Source organism: Rhopalosiphum padi, chromosome 4, assembly GCF_020882245.1.
Source record: "Rhopalosiphum padi isolate XX-2018 chromosome 4, ASM2088224v1, whole genome shotgun sequence".
Classification (NCBI taxonomy): Eukaryota; Metazoa; Arthropoda; class Insecta; order Hemiptera; family Aphididae; genus Rhopalosiphum; species Rhopalosiphum padi.
The window spans coordinates 14,275,069-14,296,651 of record NC_083600.1 but is presented as its reverse complement, the minus strand read 5'-3'; the positions used below and the strand labels follow the sequence as shown (position 1 = coordinate 14,296,651).

The 21,583-nt window shown below is 26.5% G+C and overlaps 1 protein-coding gene across 2 annotated transcripts; it reads right to left on the bottom strand.

Moving 5' to 3' along the window:
• Positions 1-1,901: 1,901 nt before the first annotated feature.
• Positions 1,902-18,595, bottom strand: LOC132930102 (synaptosomal-associated protein 25-like). 2 transcript variants are annotated; one of them, XM_060995775.1, is made up of 8 exons: positions 18,344-18,595; positions 18,031-18,247; positions 17,876-17,917; positions 11,931-11,979; positions 10,938-11,055; positions 5,790-5,915; positions 5,563-5,707; positions 1,902-4,613 (listed from the first exon to the last, which is right to left on the bottom strand). In XM_060995775.1, exons 2-8 carry the CDS (start codon positions 18,094-18,096, stop codon positions 4,551-4,553), a joined length of 609 nt encoding a protein of 202 aa, XP_060851758.1. In that variant the 5' UTR covers positions 18,097-18,247; positions 18,344-18,595; the 3' UTR covers positions 1,902-4,550. The 2 variants fall into 2 exon arrangements, with proteins under 2 accessions (XP_060851758.1, XP_060851757.1); XM_060995774.1 differs by having other exon boundaries at positions 18,031-18,595.
• Between the last annotated feature and the right edge of the window lie 2,988 nt (positions 18,596-21,583).

The window sequence follows — 21,583 nt, the reverse complement described above, 5'->3', positions numbered from 1 at the left end:
TTGAAATTCTAAACATTGTATTTATTTTTAGAAAATTTAACATAGTGTGGAATGCATATAAATAATATTATAGTGAGTAGTGACATAGTGTTTTGCTTATATTTTGCTATCGCTTTCGCTCAACTTATATGGTTTTAATTATAATAGTGCCGGTACTATATAGGTAACTTTATACATCATGTTAAAAGCTTCGTACCACTCTGACACGCAAGAACGTCTAGTCAACTTGATTGAAATATACCACGGAAAAAAAATATTGACATCGATAAGGTAATCGAAATTTTTTTTTAAAAATTGTTCCACATAATCGTCGTTTGATTTTTATGAATATTCTTTGTTATTTTAAAAATATTCTCATGATCTAGGTATACCTATAATATTAAAATGTATTAATTATATCATTTTACAAAAAGTATATTTTGCTGTTTGAATTTTAGTAATTTTTAAACTAATTAAACTTAAATGATTTTTAAATATAGAATGCTTTAAACATATAACAGCACTTAAGTAACATGATGAATCAAAGAAGTTTGAATTTCAACTTTCAATAGAAAAAAATATTGAATTGTATAAGTACTTATAATATATTATATTATTATTTATTATATAAGAGTAAAAAAAAGTAGTAATACAGATAGGTGGGTTAAATGCTTCTTTAAAATACTTTTAAGAAGGACCAATGGCAACAATATATATATAATATAAATAATATAGTATTAACTGTTTTTCGTTGGTTAATTAATAACTATAATTAACATGAATGTGTTGAAAAGTAAAAAGTATGATATATCTTGCTGAATTTATCAACAAACATTTTAAGAAAATTATTCGAAAAATATGGGTTTTTGCATAAGGGTTAATCCGTGTTAGGCCTTTGATTTTATATTGTAGATATATTTATTAATTATTAGCTGATACTGCATGGCGTTGCCTGTGCCTGATTAAATAATACAAGTGGATTTACACTATCTTAAATTCCGTTATTAATGTATATAATACAAATATTTTTACATATTTATTTGGGTTGTTTTGACAAAATATAAAATAAAGGCCTAAAACAAAATCCAAATAATAACTATTAAATTTGTTTAACCAATAGCAATCCTACATAGGCAAACAAATATTTGTTTTTTGTGAATTAATAAATCCTTGTGTGTCCTGTGCGGCTGTGCGAGCTTTTCTTTTCACCAAATTTCATAACCCGCAATCATCACATTTTAAAAGAATTAAATATATTTTGTTTAGATAAGTACACATAAATTTGTTGGAAAATTAATGAACGCAACAGATCAAGATTACAGTCTACTCAAAATAAAGGGCTCACCGGTACAATATACAATATAATATATATTAAATCCTGTATTAGTGCGTATAATAATATTACATACATATCATGTATTATATTGGATATTCTACACAGGTACAAGTGCTTTGGATACTATTATATAATCATAGTGTTTATGTGTACGCATAAGTGGCACTCGGAAAACATACCAATTTAGGGGGTGTAGAGACTTACCACTATTATCGAAGTATTAATAATGTAAAACACTACTAAACCAGCAAATTCGATTACATTAAATGAGAAATTATTTTAATATTTAGTATTATGAATGAAATTTACGAAATATGTAAAAAAACAGTCATTTTATAAATAATGTAAAAATGTATTTTTATGTAAAAATAAAATGTGTCTTATTTTATTGTTAATCATGTGAAACAAATTATTCATTTGTTATAACTAATTTATCATGTTTTATTAAAAATATGTATTTAAACGTAAATTCTAGCCTCATAATGATTAGCAATCTTACCATAATATAGTCTTATCTATACCTAAAAATATTCTTTAATAGGACTACTATTAATATATAGGTATTATATATAAAAACAAAACGCAATTTACTTTCTAATTGACATTTATTCATTTTACAGATAATAATTAAAAATAAACAATCTGGATGGATATGCACAACTGAAGAGAAAAAAGCTTTGACATCTATAAAATTAAAAAAAAAAAATAGGTAGGTACATAAAAATAATATGTATGAAACGGATTTCGTTTGATTATTCCGTTTATACGTATGTTTACAGACAGGATTTATAAACATCACAGAGCGTTAAGTGATTGCTGTCGCTTTTGAATATTTTTATGAATTAAAAAAAAAATAACTATATAAAATAAAATATAAACACAATATGATATAATAATAATTATGTAGTGAGCTTAAAAACGTTTAGATTTAAAATCATCTATGGTTTTAGCGAAATATTCTGCAGCTATAGCTATATATATATTAAATATATCTTATCATCTAATGCAACAACAATATATCTTTATTCTTTATTACATATATAGACGTACATGTACATGGTATTACCATTATATATGCAAGGTTAGGTTATTTACGAGTTACAAAGTAGGGTTTAAGATATTTATTATTTGTAGTCTTGTAGAGATCAAATGGTACTACATACCTCCTATTTTTAACGTGTCGGATCGATGCAAATTAAATGCTATTATATTTCGAGAACAATATGATATAATATATTCTATAGAGATCTTTAATTACACTAATTTTATTCTAACGTTTTATGACAACATTACTGAAAAATTGTTAAAAATTGTAAAAATTTAGGTATATTAAGTTTAGTTTGATTATTTAGTTCAATCTGTTTAAATTAATTGTATTTCCGAACAAAATATACGTAATAATATGCGTGTATTCATTTTGAAAATTATACAATCATAATTTTCAATTTGCATTGATTAATATTGTAGAGTCATTCAGTTTATTTTAATCATTAAATATCATTAAGTTATTATAATTATTGGCGTGTAGGACCCTTTGACTCAAATTTTTAATCATAGATTGATTACGATTTCTAATAATGTAAAAATAATTGTCAGTTATCTATTCGAAATAACCGTAGACAGGCAGGTAAAATTCGAACACTCGTATAATTAGGTATGCGTCAATCTGAAATAATGTTATAATATACTTGTAGTTCATAGAACGATTGAACTATATTTATGATTAGTACGAAAATAAGTTGGACATTTTCTTTAAATAATTTGATTTAAATTTCTCCTAATCAAAATCAATAGTTATTATTGTTATTATAGTTAATAAACGGAAAAAACTTCGATTTAAGAATTTAGAAACATCTTTGAAATTTCATTCATCTTGCAGTATAAGCGGTTATTAGTATCGACAATTTGATTAGTGACATTATAGTTGTATAGTAAACTGTACGCAGAATTTTTTTTTATGTTTATAGTTATTACACACGATGTGATGTAGTTAAACTTAAAGCGTTTGACACATTTTAGAAATTTACGACGATGCTATTAATAAAAATTAAAAACAGTTTCAATTAGTTATTTATTCAATTACTGCACGAGTGACCTAATTTGAATAGGTATGTAATTGATAAATGAATAATCAATATTGTTTGGAGTATTTTTAGCGAGTACCCTATTACAGTCGTAAATATAAATATAGGTATATTCACGACTTTAAATACAATTCATTTTTAATTGGTTGAGAATATATACTGTGATGAATTATTTGAGCTTAACAGTTTCGCATAAAGTATTATATATAATGAATATTTTACAATTAGAATATAATATAAAATGAGATAAAATACGATATAAACGTGTCCAAATATATATCTATTAATATTTTTAAGATTGTTAATGATAAATTGTATTTTAAAAGAAGAATTTCAACGCACTCGTATTTATTGAGTTCACAGTTTGTATAACAAAAATAATGAACTTTGTTTTTAGTTATGAAGTGGACGGATCCGTATAATATTATAAGGTTTATATTTTACTGTATTATACACTCGTACATAAATGCAAGTGTCAATTATAAATAGTAAGTCATCGAAGTAAAAGTAAATAATAATCACGATAGTTCGGTTTATGGTGGCAAGTTTAAATTGAAATTTCAACAGCATTATTATTTATTTGTATTTAATTTTTTTTTTTTATGTAACGGGCATTATACTTATACATCATATAAAAAGTGAAGGGATGTCCTTTGTAACTTGTTGATAGACAGAAAATGCTATATATACAAATGGTATAAACTTGAAACCTTTGTAAGGTTTATAAAAAAATCCAAAACTGTCCATCAAAAAATTAATTTTGACACTTGCTAATACGAAAACTTGTCATGAGTTGGTGAAAGTTTTGAATAAGAATTTTAGTAACACCAATATTATTATTAGATATTTCGTATGTATCTAAAGTGTCTACATCAGTTATTGGACAGAAGCGCATAGTACATACATAAATATATATATATTATAGATACTACAAACCATCACATGTAATACATCTATAAATTATTATTTTTTTATATTTTATAAACCTATTTCTATAAAATTATTTAACGCTGTTAGCTTAACACGACATGCAGGGAAGACACGATATTTACTCATGAAGTTTGAGTATGTAAAAAAGAATCCATATATAATGTTCGCTTTTGACAACCACAAATTGCACGTACATACTCGTAAGGTTAACGTTTAGTAGTTTATTTAAGAAGATTTCTGGTTCTTTGGTTGGCCGCTGAAATCCGCAAATCGTTTGACTTTGTCTAAAATTAAATATGATATTTTACGTTTTATTTGCGTTGTTATTTTCAAAAATATTTAGAACATATATTGGTAGATATATGTTAATTATTTAATATATATATAAACGTATTTATATTTTTTATTTTAAGTACGCTATATTATAAAACTATTGTTAAAATCGAAATAAATATTAAATGAAATATTTACAGTTAACGAGTCGTGTCCTGACAAAATTATTGGAACACGAGTTGTGTCCCGATGAAAAAAAGAGAGATAAACGAGTTGATTCCCAACGGAAAAAAATGTCCAGGTACACTCTTTCCGTACAAATTATAATACCATGTAGATAGAGATTTTACTAACTTTATTATAATTTACTATCGCGAGGGGAAATTAAAGTGCACGTAGCAGAGCTACAACGATAACGATTGTATCCATCTATCTTGATTATTGACAAATGACTATTAAGATTATCAAAATAACGAATTATAATATAATGTACTAATATGTAATGTAATAATTAATCTAATATTAAACTTTAATTTTCCACGAGAATTGATAGAATAATATAGAAGTTCTAGTGATATATAATATATTATATGATTACAGTGGCGGATTTTAGGATTTTTTTTATTTTTTTGGGGAGGGGGCTAACATTTTTCATATTATTATTATATTCATATTATATCATTTTTTAACATAATATTTAAGATTTGATTTTAGGTCTTACATATATTATATAACCCCCGGGCTACCTTGATTCCGTCACAATAGAAACAAAATGTATTATTTTGTAAAATGTTTAATTGTAATATATTAGTACGATATAATATTGTAATGGAAAATGGACAAATTTCTATAATTGTATAAATGTATATTTTTTTCATCGGGACACATCTCGTGTATCCTGAAAAACCCAGGGACACAATTCCGTATTTGAGACAACTCGTTTGCAGCCGAAGCATTTACCTTTGTGCTGATTTTTTCGATCTGCTGGTTTTGATTTTCAAGCTCGGAACCCATATCTAACGCCATGTTTCTCAAGTTACCAATCATCGTGTTCACTTGTCCCAAGTTTTCATCCATTTCCGTTTCTCGGGCATCGTTTGTAATCCTATATGAACGCATACCTTCGTTTGTATCATCGTTTTGTATTTTTTTTCTGTTAATTAATTCTCAATTAAATAGCAATTTACTTCACTATGTATCCACCCTGTGGCGTAATATTTGGTCCCTCGATTACACGCTGTGGTTGTTTGTTTATTACTTTGCCATCTTCGTTTCCCTTCCACGTGCCTTCGTCTTCTTTGAAAGATGTCGACCTAAATATAATAGTGTAACACTATATAATTTGTTTAGGAAAAACAGAGAATATAAGTGTATTCGGGGAGTAAAAACATCTGGATTTGAACTTGTTGACAATAGATTTTTTTTCTGTGAGAATATTCCCCATAGCACTAACCTACTCTGAATTATATAATGTTCCCGGTAAAAAACCTAAATTTTAAACAACGTTTTTGTAAAAAAAAAATTCAACTTTAATATTTTTCCTACTTTATATTTTCTATATGAATATAAAACTTTTTATTCTAATTTAATATTTATACAGTGTGTATGCATTTTTTATAAAGGAAACGTGTAGATGCAATATGCAGAAGAAACATTTCATCAATCGTGAACTCTCATATAACTTGTTAAAAGATTTAAAATATTTTTTATACTATTTTTTACTTATAAGTTAATTTTATAAAACGTCGGTCATTAAAAAAAATTAGAATTTAAAGACTGAAATTAATTATTTAAATATAAAATAAATTTATTAATTGTATAAATGGTATTAAATTTATATGTATATTATATACTATACATATTTCAAACTTCAAAAGTTTAATGAATTAATTTTTTTTTTAACAAATCTGTAATGTTTTAGTTTTTGTTCGTTTATCATCACTTTAATAATTTTTACTCCCTCATGGCCTCACCTCTTAAGGTATCTTTAGTATGTTGCTTTAAATTATTCGTGTACACAGATGAACAGTCACGAGTATGTTTTATTTTTATTTCTTTAAGGTAGGTTATTACTAAATATCTTTAATAGTTGCATTGGTACATTACAATCATAGGTATCTCCAAATTTAATTCCTTTATATATTGTTATATATTGCATTATAATTATGCATGATAGATTAGTTTTTATAAATATTTATGTTATAGTTAAAGATATAGCAGTAGTTTACTGATGATTTTATGACAATATGAGAGCTACATATAAATATTTACATTTTAATTTTCTATAAAAGTATATAATATAGTATACGAAAAGTCGCAAGTGTATAATATATTTTGTATAGTATTTAGTTTTAAAAGGACATTATACTGTTGGTAAAATTCAATAATACCTATCTCGAAAATCGAAACAACTAAAAATCTAAAAAGTCTTAAGTTTTATGTACATTACTTAATATAATTATAACATAATGTAAACACTTCAAACAAATGGTACTACAGTTTTACATGCAATTTAGTAGTTAAGGAAAAATATACAATAATTACCGACAAGCCTATAATATCGAGTATACCAGTATTAAAATAATAACGATTATAATATGTACTATGTATTATAAACATAAATAAACTATAAACCGTTTAGATGTACAGAAATATTCGACGTTTGCATAACTGAAATACAAAATAAAACTACTTGATCGTTATCTCGACTATCAAAACTATGGCTTGTCGACTTGTATTACACACGATACCTGTATAAAATTTCCGTACCGTATAGTGTGTGTGTAACTGATAGTACTGCTCTCGTTGGTAGTCTAGGGAATCTAGGGGAAAATAATCATTGTCTATTTTTGATACGTTTGTATAGTATATACGCAAACCTAAACTATTAAATCAGTTATTTTCTTCTCATATAATTTGTATTCAACCATAGGATTTTTATGTACCTACAGGTCGATTCAATTCCATACAGCTTGTTTTGTATAAATGCAGCATATATATATATAACATATAAATTTTGCTGTGAATATTGAATGGAATAAATTAAACTACGATATATATACGTTATATTTAAGCTGTATATCGTATTGTTGAACGGGCACCTATTAATATAAATATATAATTGTCTGATGATAAAATACTATCTATCCGAAATTAATGTAATAATTATATTGAAATAATAATTAATAAGTAATAGTAAAATATAAAGTACGATTTAAGATTTAATGCTATACTTCATATAAAAAAAAATCGTAGGTCGTATTCTAATATATTCGTGTCTCGTATTCTATAAATCGCACGTCAGCCATCGAAAGTAAGTTAATAGTTTTTAAATTAAAAAAATTGTTAGTTGAGATAACAGACAAGTAATGGCTAAAGTACCAATAAACTAATCAAAACTTATAAAGTTATAATTAAATCATCATAATACACAAAACTATTAATAAAAAAACAACAACACATAAGAATTTATATTTTAATGATTAAAAACGACATATAGGTATATATATTTATTATATTACCTTCAAATACATACACATTTATAAAATATATACAAACAATACGCAAATATTGTATAAGAAATAATGACGTGTTATTTTTAATGTTATTTATTTACACATTTATCATGATGTAGTCTATTTTTTTTCTTTTTATAATTTATCTAAGTTTTATAGCAAGGAATAATTAAAAGTTTTTAACAGATTTCAGCGTTAATGGTGGATATAGAACTTCACGTTTAATTGTTGGATGGTAATTTATAAATACAATTTGAAATTCAATAAACAACTTTAAAAGAAACAACATTAATAAAATACAAAAATGAATATTACAACGATTTGTATTATTAGGAGTCAAACAAATTAATAAATAAAGGCATATCTCAGAATATTACGAATTTTGAAGAGGTTATCGTTTTAAAAAATAAATAAATATAGCAACAGTTTATAAAATATTAATTTAATAATTAACGATGAGATATTTTCTTACTTTGTAGTTGGTAGATCGTTGATCGGAGTCCTCGACGAGAGTGAATAATCAGGTGGAAAAATAACAGCGATTAATTTAGATGAATTAACGGCGTATATATAAATACCTATAATAACAGACAGTTCAGAGAGAAAGAGAGAGTGAGTGAGAGAGAGAGGGGTCAGTTCGGTCGTCAGTCATTAGGCATAAAATAAATAATATTTATTAAATATATATGTATTTGGAAAAAACAGTCACCTGATGGGTCATTAATGTTATGAATTACTTATGATACAACGTTGGCATAAAACAATTGTAGATAATCGAAAAGGTGTTTAACGTATGTTAAATATTTCACGTATAAAAAAGTGTAAAGGTGTAATTCAAATAAAATACATTTAAACCCATTAAATTTATTTTCAAATCGTTTTAATAAACGTCAATCGTAAAAAAACAATACAGTAATAGTTTGCATAAATGCACATCAGAATTTTATATACGTTTATATAATTGAATTAAATGTTTTAGACAGTTATAATGTCAAGACGATATTTTTATACAAAATATTTAGCAAAAGCTCCTAAGCAAAATACTTATCAAGCTCAATAAATTACCATACAAATTCCACAGTACATATAAATAATGTCTTACGGTAATGCTGTAGCTAGTAGCTTGTTATTTAATTTTGTAAAATTACAAAAAGTAGTAAGTAAGATCAACATGTATTTATTTGTTTTTATATTTAATTTAAAAAGATGCCATACATACACGGGTTGTCTCAGTATTGTTAGCTTAATGTATTATATAGAATTGACCTATTATCAAATATAAAGGTAAGAATATTATCTTTATACTGTTTTTAGCAATATTTTAATTTTTGAATTAGTTATGAACATATTTGAATTTAAATATTTGAAATAATCGTATTTCACATAAAAAATGGTAGTATCGTAAGAACCCAACGTTCAATAACACAGATAAACTAAAATAGCATTACAAAATGTATTTATTTAAAAATTTTGTACACAATTACCCAACGATTTAAAAAAAAAAAATATTTAAAATTGTTATTTAAAATGTTTTTAAAATTGATTATTTATTAAAAGTCTAAAAGTTTTTTTTAAATAGTTAAAATGTTTTTTTTTTTTTTAATTAGATCATAATTACTACGGAAAACTTAAATTCATAATTGCAGGTGTTTTATATTATTTTCTATACATATATAAGATATAAATATGTAATATAAAATTGTAATTATCTTACATAGAGTATATACTGTATAATAGAATGAAAAGCAGAAAAAAGTTTTTGTAGGCTATTGAAGCTTCAGTGCTGCGTTGGTAAATCTTATATTTCAATTTAAATCAAATTTGCATAAAAAATGTTCACTGCGGCAAGAGCGTGCACAGGCAATAATGTTCAGTGCCATCCGTCTGCTTGATTGAAATTCGCCGTTAATCATCTTTTCACTCTCGTCGAGGTTTCTAATCAATGATTATAAACCTATACGTATATATAATATATATATATGTGTGTTGCGCTTAACTGTAGATTATTGCGCAATTTTTATTTGAATATGAATTTTCGTAAATTCGTGCAACGTTCATCCAAAAAACTTGAATATCAGTTAGATATAGGATTATCTACAGTATCTCATTTTTATATGGTAAATTTCGCTCCTGTTTGTGTTTAATTTTCTCAATAAATAATATATGTATGGTTTTGAGAATTTCGTTAGAAATTCGAAGTGTGCTAACTGCTAATTATAAAAATATATGTGCTAAATATATTTTATTAAAGTAAGGCATATTATAATATAAATATACGCGTATGCATTAACCTAGAGTGTAAATTAATATTATATTAGGTCGACGTGTTTTGGAAAATACCTGTTTGCATTTTACTTCGAACTAATAGATAATATAACGTCTCGTTACATACAATAGTTATATGTTACTACTGCTCGTTACCAACTTTTAACTACTAATTGTTTTCAAAAAAATAAAAAACAAAAAAAATTAAAAAAAAATCTATAATGGAAACATTATTCGTACTTTTACCGGAAAATTGTATTACTTCGTTTTGAAATCAAATATAAATTAGTGATATAATTCACTCGAGTGTATTTTTTTTTCGGATCGGATTCGAAATAGGATTTCGTCTTGTAGGTCGAACTGCCGAACCGTTCAATTTATGATATTTTTTCCTGGATGTACAAAAGATAAAACGCATTAGTCGTCGAGAGGGGTTTGTATTTTTTTTTTTTTTTTTTACTCCGTTCGACAGTTTCCACCGAGACACTATGTATACAAGTGTTTATTTGATTACGAGCCAAGTGTAGTTACGGTGAAATATTGTTAGGAACTTACTTGTTGCAAGGTAGCACGCAAATACCACAACATTTCTCCATGCCGGTAAGGTTTTTCTCCGCTTCCTTCATGTCCGCGTTTATTTGATCCATCCCCTCCTCGATCCTGTCCATTTTCTCTGAAAATCGCACAAACCATAATATATAATATATCTGTATAGTATATACGTTCTTAGTAAATATGCCTATTGAAGCCATGCGACGCGTTCTTAAACAGATTACAAAAACCATTTCGATATAACTGCAAGTATACAAGGAGAAATGTCGAGATACAAATATCGTAGTATATTGCTGATTGCGGTTTATATGCTTTGGGCGGTATAAAGACCATAGTTGAACGATTTTATATATCTATATACATATATATATATTTTGAAATCTGTCAGATCTTGTAGATATTATTTTTGGTGAGCCGTGAGTATTATTACATGAAAGGTAACTGACTATAGTACTATACGTACAAAAATAAATATCATACTAAGCAGTGGTGAATCCAGGATTTGTTCATGGGAAATGGATGGCATATATCTATGCCATTTTCGATTGAGAATATATACCTATTATATTCATTATGTAGAAAAATTATGTACACATGCAATTCAAATATGACTCTTAAAATTGCACGTCTATTATACGTATCATTTTTTTTCAGCAAATTTATTTGGAACTTAAATATTTGAATTCTCCGACGTATTAAAATTAACTAAACATAATAATTGTACATATGTCTCATATTCCATAAACACTTCTCCACTCTTTTGTGTACGTCATTTATAAGAGGCCTTAGTAATTATCATTTTTAGTTTAGGGTTCGTATTTAATCAATGATTTTTTATTATATTAATAAATCAGGTACCTATTAGTAATTTATCAGTGGATTCGAAATCTTTAATGTTGTGTAATATATAACTACTCATGCCGTATATTTCATCTTAAACTTTCCGGGGCATATTAAATACTAATACATACTTAATATTAATTAATTCATCCTTACCGCCTTGATCATCTAACTCAACTAGAGCTTTAATGGCTGCTTCCTTTGTCTGCAAAAATTTCACGTTAGTTATTTTTACGCTCACAAATATAATACAATATTAATGGTCATAATACTCATATAATGCACTATAGCCCATAATAACATTGTCTTTAATGGTTTCGATTTCTATTCGGTTTTCTTTCGAAATAAAGTTTTAAATGTAACTATAGTAATAATGAATCTAATTATGTAAGTTTTTTCAAGACAAATTGACAACTTTGCTCGTTGACGTAAGATTTTTTCAAATACTAAAAGTAGAATGTTTCTATATTTTTGTATGGTAAAAGTTTTTTCGTGGATTTATTTAATGATGGGTACATAAATAATTTTTTAAAGAACTTTTAAGTGGTATTTTTGTATTTGGACTTTTTAATTTATTAATGTAATAATACCTATGCAAAATCTACCGTATTATATTATGTATAAATAGGTTGTACATTAATTTAGAGTAAAAAATTTCTATTGTACAAAAACTCGATTCTATAAGTATTTTTTTTATATCTTTATTAAATTATTTTTCATTTATATGTGAATATTATTAAGTATAATAAATATTAATTAGCCCTTTACATGAGTATTAAACTATACTACTATAATTGTATAGTGGTTTAGGATTTGTACTTATAGATATTCTGGGAATAGAATATTCTCGTTTCGTGGAATTTCTGATCACGGGTTTCTCAAGAATTTGCGAGAATGCCACCCACTCCCCCGAAAAAAAACTGTTAAAAATGATATTTTTTCAATTATTATTTTTATGATTTTATACGGCCACAACTCTTTATTTATTTGTTATTTATATAAACATAACTAAATTATTTTATATATTTTAATAATTTAAAAATGCATTGTAAGATTTTACTGTATAGATCAGCGGTCTTCAACATTTTTTACTCGCGACCCACTTTTTTTTAAACAATTATTCGTGACCTATATATATGATCGACATGACGACATAACAAGCCTATCTATAATCTTATGCTTATTATTATCTTTAAATTATAGGAAATAGTACGGTTTAATCGTAAATCACTGTTTTTTATGTCATAATAATATGTTCTGCTGTATTATCTTGGTAGGTACGTACATAATACCAATACCATATTATAATTTTATATCCATTACAATTTACAAGTATTTAGCTTATACTGATTATAGTATATTATAATATCAATAAAATAATATCATATTAAAATTAAATGCTACGTGAAATGCTTTTTTTTAATTATTTATTATTGATTATAGTTTTATAATTTTTATTTAAGAGAAGACCTGCTGCAATCCATTTGTAAAAAGCGTACGCCATCCAAAATTGGATCGTGAGTCGTGACCCATTGGTTGAAGACCACTGGTATAGAATATAGATGGTAGTTATGTTCATCACTAGATACAGTTAAATTAAAGTGTTTAAAGTAAGTATATATAGGGATATAACTTATAAATTATAATACATAAATTACTAAACTATAGGTATTGACAAAACTTTTTTTAAATAGTTATCCACATTACATTTTTATAATTTATATAAGTATATAACCTTTCTGCAGCATCTCAAGTTTTCGTCATATCTATTTGTCGAATAATGACGGCTGAAGAGTATAAAAAAGTTAAAAAATAAAAATGATAATTTATTTTTTAATCCGTATATCGATACTATCAATTAGCATAAATGCTACCAGTACAGGTACATCGTACATAATAAAGAAGGCCCGGAACTTGATACATTTGCATCTTTTTTTATAATGCTCACATTCGAGGCTAATATTTACAGAAATTTGATTCATGAAGTATAGAATTTAATGGTACAATTTTTATTTTGCATTTTTTGCATTTTTCTTGTTGAAAGTTTCTAAGTCACTGCTGTAAAATAGGACTATTAATAATTTAAAGAATAATATTTTATCTATTTGTTTTTTAATTATTCATTTTAATATGATAATAATTGTTATCTTATTATTATTTGAAAGTTAATGGAACTCCACTAAAAGTTAGCTACAATTTTAAGTGAAAACTTTTCTTGTTAAAATTAAAAATGAAACATATTTATAAACAAGTTTTTTTAAATTAATTATTCAATCATAAATTTCATGTAAATTATTATTAAATGCGTATTTAAAAAATAGTTAATATATTTAATAATATTTTACGTATATGAATAAATTTGCAATTAAGTTTTAACAGAGTTGATTCCGTCGAAAGTCCGAATCCGTGCAAATATAAAGATATATACATATTATGCATAATATTCTATTAGGTACTATACACATTTTATAAAACTATAATATTATGTATATATAGCGCTTTATTTACTTTTTAAGTTTTATAAAAAAAGGTCAGTTATTTGCTTCTAGATGAATTTGTAAAATTGAATTAACAAAAAGACGTGAAAATGTATTTCATCATACTTCTAAACTTTAAATTAAAACTATTTAATTACTCAGATGAACAACTAGCTCTTTGCCCTATACTACGGTTTATAAAATGAGACCGAAAGCGTAGAACTTGATGAAAACGAAAACTTATGAGACGTTATTATTTAAAGTGCGATTTAATTTACCTGACTAATGGCCATTCACAACTATGAGTAAACATTGCAATAAATAATTCACAAAAAATCGTTTTGATTAAATGTGATTCAATTTCGAAATATATTTTTTAAGTGGTTCTCAAGTGACTATACATTATACATATATATTTATATTCACTAACGTTTAAGAAATAATACACTATTATACTTTCAAAGAAGAATTGTACATATACAAAATATAAAAATTTATTTAATTATATAAATGTATATTGTTTATTGTATATGTACATTTTTATATGGTATAGTATACTTAGCGATTATGCAATTATTGCAATATTGCTAAGTGATTACCTAACCTAACATGTCGTACTAGTCATTTTTAAAGGATCCGTTATTGAGTATCTTCTATCACTCGTATTTGTCTTAAATATGTATTTATAACGAGGTAGTGTATAAAGCTATATTGTACACATATATAATAATAAATCATTTAGCGATTATATTATACTTATATACAACTAACCGTTACTGTCAATTTAATCTCGACACCATTAATGAAAATCCGATGGTTTATAGACATCACGTAAATGCGTCTTTTGTTGAGTTATGGTGAATATCTAAATTCTACATATTATACTGTATCTATATCGTATAAAATTGAACAATATTCGTGTTTGACATGCGCTATTAAAAAACAAAATGTTTAATAACCCTTTCATCCCATATAATCAATAATATGTCATTAGAATAAATATAAAAATATATTATTTATAAAGGTACAACGTTTATTTATTTTTAAATATTAACTAATATGTTAATTATTGCTTTTTTACTTTTCATAGGTACTCGCGCGTATTTCTATATTCACTGTTTGAAATTTATTTTTCGACTCAATCCTATACAATCTATATACATTTAAAAATAAAAATTTACAATACATGTATATACCTATGGATAATTGAATTTAATATTAAAATGTACAAAGCAATGATCAAATACTTTTTTACTCCCTTAATTTATAAATTAAATGTAAATGTACATTTTTACTATGTATATTAAATTCGTTATTTATTGAGTTTACAATAATTCTTTAAATTTTAAATACCTTAATAAATGTGTTACAGAAAAATGTTCTACAACAAATAAAACACATATCTCATAAAATATAATTCAACTATTATTTATAATGAATAGGGCTCATTTTTGATAAGGTCAAGGGATTATTTTTTACTTAAAATTGTATTTATTTTATTATTTCATAATCATTATTTTTTATATGAATTTAATTATTCAATAGAACTTTACATATTTTAGTTGAAAAATTTAAAACTAGTGTGAAAATCATTAAAAACAAAATAATAATAAATAATCATTTATGCTTAAATATAAAATTAGATTATTTCGAAGTTTATAAACAATTAAACCGAACAAAGCGAATTTAAAAGTATAGCATACTATTTTGTTTTTAAATTATATATACAATTATAATGTTTATAGAATTTATTTAGCATATATATATATGAGTAAAACACATTTTTTATTTAAAATAAACAATCTATACTTTAGGGGTATAATTCGTTTATGTGATTAATGTAAAATACATATATATATATATTAATTTTATTAATCACCCGAATTAATAATAAAAACAAAATATTTACAGGCAATAACTTTGATGTGAGCAATCATCCATTATAATGACACTTGTCACTGGCTTTTATAGTATAAAACATACAATAATAGGAGTTATGCATATGTTATACATATTCAATAAAATATATTAAAAATGTACAACAGGTATTATTAAAGTTTTATGTTTGCTTAAAGTTATAAATAGGAAAATTATTTATTTTTTCACTATAACTGATATTTAGATTATCAACACTAAAAATAGAATATTTTGAATTGTATAATCAATTTTAATATTTAATAATTATTAAATAATTAATATTAATTAGTCTATAGTATTAACAGTATGTCATCAAATATTATATTAAGTAGCTTTAGTAGCTATATATAAGGCACTACAATGCACTGAAAAAAATGTCTTAGTTAAAAAAATAAAATATTTTAATTAGAATTTATATGTCATTCAGAATTATTGAATATAATATAAATGGTATAATTATTAACTATACAATTATTATAATTGTAACTAAGTTCAAAATTATATATATTGTATATTAAATTAACTGTATACCTATACGAGTATAAGTTAATAATCACTGCTTATTTTGAAAAAGTTAGGGTAGTACAATATAAAAACAATGATATAACTAATATTAGATATTTAGGTATATTTATATTATAATAGATTAGGCTATAAAGTTGCAATATTCAATATAAATTATTATAAAATCTATAAATGTAATAGCTTAATAATTTTCAAAAGTTACCAGTTTTATTAAAAAAAAACAAATTAATAAAATCTACTACATATTATTGATTATTTAAAATAAAACTATTAATTTCCCAATTTCCCAACAGTTGGTTTATTTTATTTGTATTTTATAGCCATTATAGGTTCTTTTCCTGATATTGTTACAATTTATTAAAATTGTTTAAAAAATAATTGACATTTGACTCGTTATAGTCGAATCTTATTAATTTGCAACAATGTGTAAAATGTTTTCACAGTATCGCTCCGAAAAATAATTTATGTAAATACAATTTCCAGATTAATGGTATAATAATTATAAAATAAATGAAGGAAGAATGTTATCCGGATCACTTAAGCATAACATAATTATAATGTGAACCAAATCTGACTATATAGTAGTTGGCTTAAATTAAACTTTTTTTTCTTTTAAAAAATTCCTTCAACCGTGTAATTAATTAATTTTTTCAATTTAATATACGCGTGTTCGCCATAATATTATATTTTATATGAATGAACGCACGTGTTAGACCGCGTCGTAGAGCGAACGCGTATTGAACGATTAAATATAATTTTATATTATATAATGTCGGTCATATATCTATTATAATATAAAGGTAATATGAGATTTTGTCGACGATTGATTATCGTTTGCCGAGCGCAGTGATTGGGTTTGAAATGAGACGAAATCAGAACGCGGCAATAATAATTTAATACCTCATAACAGTAATAACAACCGATGACGTAAAAAGTTCCCTCCGACGCGCGACGTCGGTAAACAAAAAAAAAAAAAATGGACGAATATTGTATTACATGCCGTTTGAAAAATATATTCGATTGGGGTTTTGTTTTGGCGTGGGGAGTTGTGTTGGTCTCGAAGGGGAAAAAACAATTACAAAAAAATACATTTCGTCTCATGTTATATACATGATTACTGTAAACATATAATATGTACCTATATATTACAATATATATATATTATAGTATTATACTACGTACCCCTTCGCAGAGATCGATCATCCGACGGGTGCTCTCCAGAGACTGTAAGAAAAAACAAAAACAAAAAATACACACGAAGAAAACATACGAAATCAGTTTTGAAAAAGATATGTAGGTATACAAAGTGCAGTGATCTGGTGCACCGCAGCGCTTACCTCGTCCGTTACGTGGGCCGATCGCAATTGCATGTCTTGCAACTCGTTGGCTACGATGGCTGGCATAGTTGCGAAGAGAATATTATTTTATAACGTTATCAGCTAAATCGTCGTGTGGATAATTCGGCCAGAAAATATTATCTATTCGTTTTCCGCGTTTGCGGCGCGCAGACTGCACGGTCTTTGGATTTGCAGTCTGGTGAGATCCGTATAGGTACTGATTGCCCGCGTAAAATAAAAATATAAAATAATAAAACAATAATATTATATAAACGCGACGGTTATTGATGGCGATTATATTTCGTAGGTGTACCGGGTTTTCTAGTGGCTCGTCGACGATAATATTTTATTTTGTATTATCGACTCGTCGTCGTCGTCGCCAGCAAGAGATCGTACGGCGTATTATCGTATACACACGGCGGACGATATAACCGTTGTGTAATCGAACGGTCGCGGGGTACGTGCGTCGCCGACGGGGTGGAAACGGAAAACTAGGAGCGCAACAGACCGTTTTTACGCCGCCGTGCGAGTGCAAGCTCTGTGTGTGTGCGAGTGTTGCTTTTTCTTTCGCCCGGGCGCCCGCCGCCGCTGACGCTGCCTCCGCCCCCTGCTCGTCAATTTCGCGCGCATCCCTGAGCGCCGCCGCCGCCGACCGCGACGACGACGACAACAATGACAGCGTTTCCCGGGTTCGACCGCGACCGCGGACAGCGCGGAGTTTTTACCCGTTAAACGTACAATTTATAATGAACTATAAATTTTGTATGACTACGCCGTTACTCGTAAATCATATATAGTGTAATATTGTATATAGTATTGTGCATACGAATATCTGTACGGCTGTACCTACACACGGGAGTGTGTAAAATGTTTGTAAAATCGTTAAAATCGGTCCGACTCTTGTGTATCATATATATATAAATATATTATATTAGAATGATGACTGCAACAAGCGTAATAAAATCAAGAAAATTACGTATTCGTTTGATATAGGTATTATCTTATTTCTAGGTTTTTAAAAGTAAAACCATCATAATCCCGCAGCGGAGAAATTATCCACGTTCTCATCTCGAAAAAAACATCATATAATTTTATCTTTAAGTGATAGAAGTACAAGTGATGATGAGTTCAATAATAAATAATTATAATATAATTTAGACTTATGTATAATATATGCGTTCTTATAATATATATACTATATAGTTAAATATGTTATATACTTATATACCACGAGTTTGTTAACTCGTTAAAATCGGGTGTAAAATATATACCTAAATTATAGTGTTATTATATGCATATATATTTATATACACATAATTATGTACAATGTAATACATTATACATGATACGTATTATAGATTATACCGATCAGTCGATTATGAAATATATTAGTAAATAATTATTATAATATTATTGTGCTCACCTGCTATTATATAACACACCTACCATATACTGTATGAGCTCGTGTTTACTATTTATTATTACGAGTATAAGGTCATTACCGATTTGCCGATAAGTTCGATAAGTATATATTATGTGAGTGCGTTATTTACATAATATTTTATTGACTGTGTATCTATCTAAACATATATGACCTAACCGTCCTAACCTGTAAGCATACATATATTCTTTTGAGTGTACAAGAGTAATCCGTAGGGGGTGCCAAAGGACCTATTGCCCTTCCTATTTTTTTAAACCGTATGATTTATAATATCGCGCATATGGCATACCAATGTCTTCTATACGGTGTATAAAATATTGCTAGAATACAAATTTCATTTAAATCTTTATATATATAAAAAAAAAAAATATATCTTTCCCCTGGTGGGATTTTATCCTGCGGGTGCGCTTGATTGATTAGTAAGTTTTTTCCTGCGATCCTTTATTGCGCCCACTATTATAGAAGTATTAATAGTATGTATAGGTACTATTGCGCTACTGCGCGACTTGACGAAACGATATATTTTTAATAAACACTGTAGGTCGTGTTTGTGTAATGTATATTATGCCGTATGGAAATTATAATTTACGAAGGTTGCGTCGTCTGCGCGTGAAATAATACCTACAGAATAACAATTTCCAGCAAATTAATACGGCGATGAAAATAATAATCGACGGAAATCGCTAAAAAGTGAATAATGAACTCCTTGCATGTTATTTTTAAACGGATATTGTAACACACGCTTGTCTCTGTGGGTGGTAACACTTTTTTGTAACCTTAATAATAATGCCTGAACGTCGAATACTATACATAATCAATATATATATATATGTGTGTGTGTACACACGATAATCGAAAAATTATTATTTTAAATAAAACAGACATTTTACCGGAATCGATGTATACCCTGCTGCGAACATAATATAACTACCTATAAAACGCGCGCAAACCGTTTTTTGTTTTATTTTCATCCGTTAAAACAGGTGTTGGAATTGACGACGAGTTCAGGGACACGGTATGGCATACATCTGACGATCGTCAAAATCAGCGGAATCATAGAGATTGATATGCGTACAAGTGCAAATATAAATTGATTCGTTTTCGTCTCTGTATCTGCACAACCTGCAGCGCATTTCAAAAACTGCGTTCATTATGGAACACCCTTACATACAAGTTTACGTCTAATGCATATTATATTTAACCGAACAATAATTTACATTCGACGTTGGACAATGTACCCACACGATTAAATTAAGCTTAAAGTTTAGAGTTTGAGCGTATTTATAGCTGTAGACGCACGGCTGAGTAAAGCTCTAAGTTTGCTTCACTTGCACGTGATTCAGAAATATCTTTTTTTAAACATAAATCAAAATTTAAACGTCTCCTTTAAAAATGTCACTCTATCACGGCTAGTATCCGTTAAGCTGGACCTGTGGCCGTACACAATCTCTAGAAATATTTTTTCTATAATAATATAATAGTATGACCTATAATCGCTGTCATAGATGAGATCCGCACGAATAGCTATATATTTTATGTATAGTCTCGGTGTTAGATTTATGACCATTTGAGGATATAAATATTATATCGTGACCGTTAAAAAGGTTATATATCATAATATTATATGGATTATAATATGCGTGAAATTGGTTTTGTTCTTGATTTTTTTATTATTGTTAGAGCGGATCGTAAGTCAATACGAAAAGTATTGAATGCATCATTATGTGCGATCACATTAATATTTCAAATTGTCTGTAGTAAATCCTGTGCTTCAAAGTGTTAAAAAATATTGTTGAAAGAATAAAAATAAAAACGAAATTTGTCATATAAATCATATCGTTCATATTTTTAGATGAGTTGTAAGATATTATCATGTCTTTACGTATTTATAAAAAAACGCATGACGCATACATTTGTGTTAATATTTGAAACTCTAAAATAAATTGAAAGTTCGTCGATCGTAAAACATTGTGATAAATTATTCGAAAATGGGTCATTATTATTAATTATTGATTTATTGTAAAGTGACCTAATCGTTTATGCCTACACAGTAGTTGCAGGTAGGTCTGAATGAATAATTTAAAAGTTAAAAATACGTAGCCTTTTAATTTG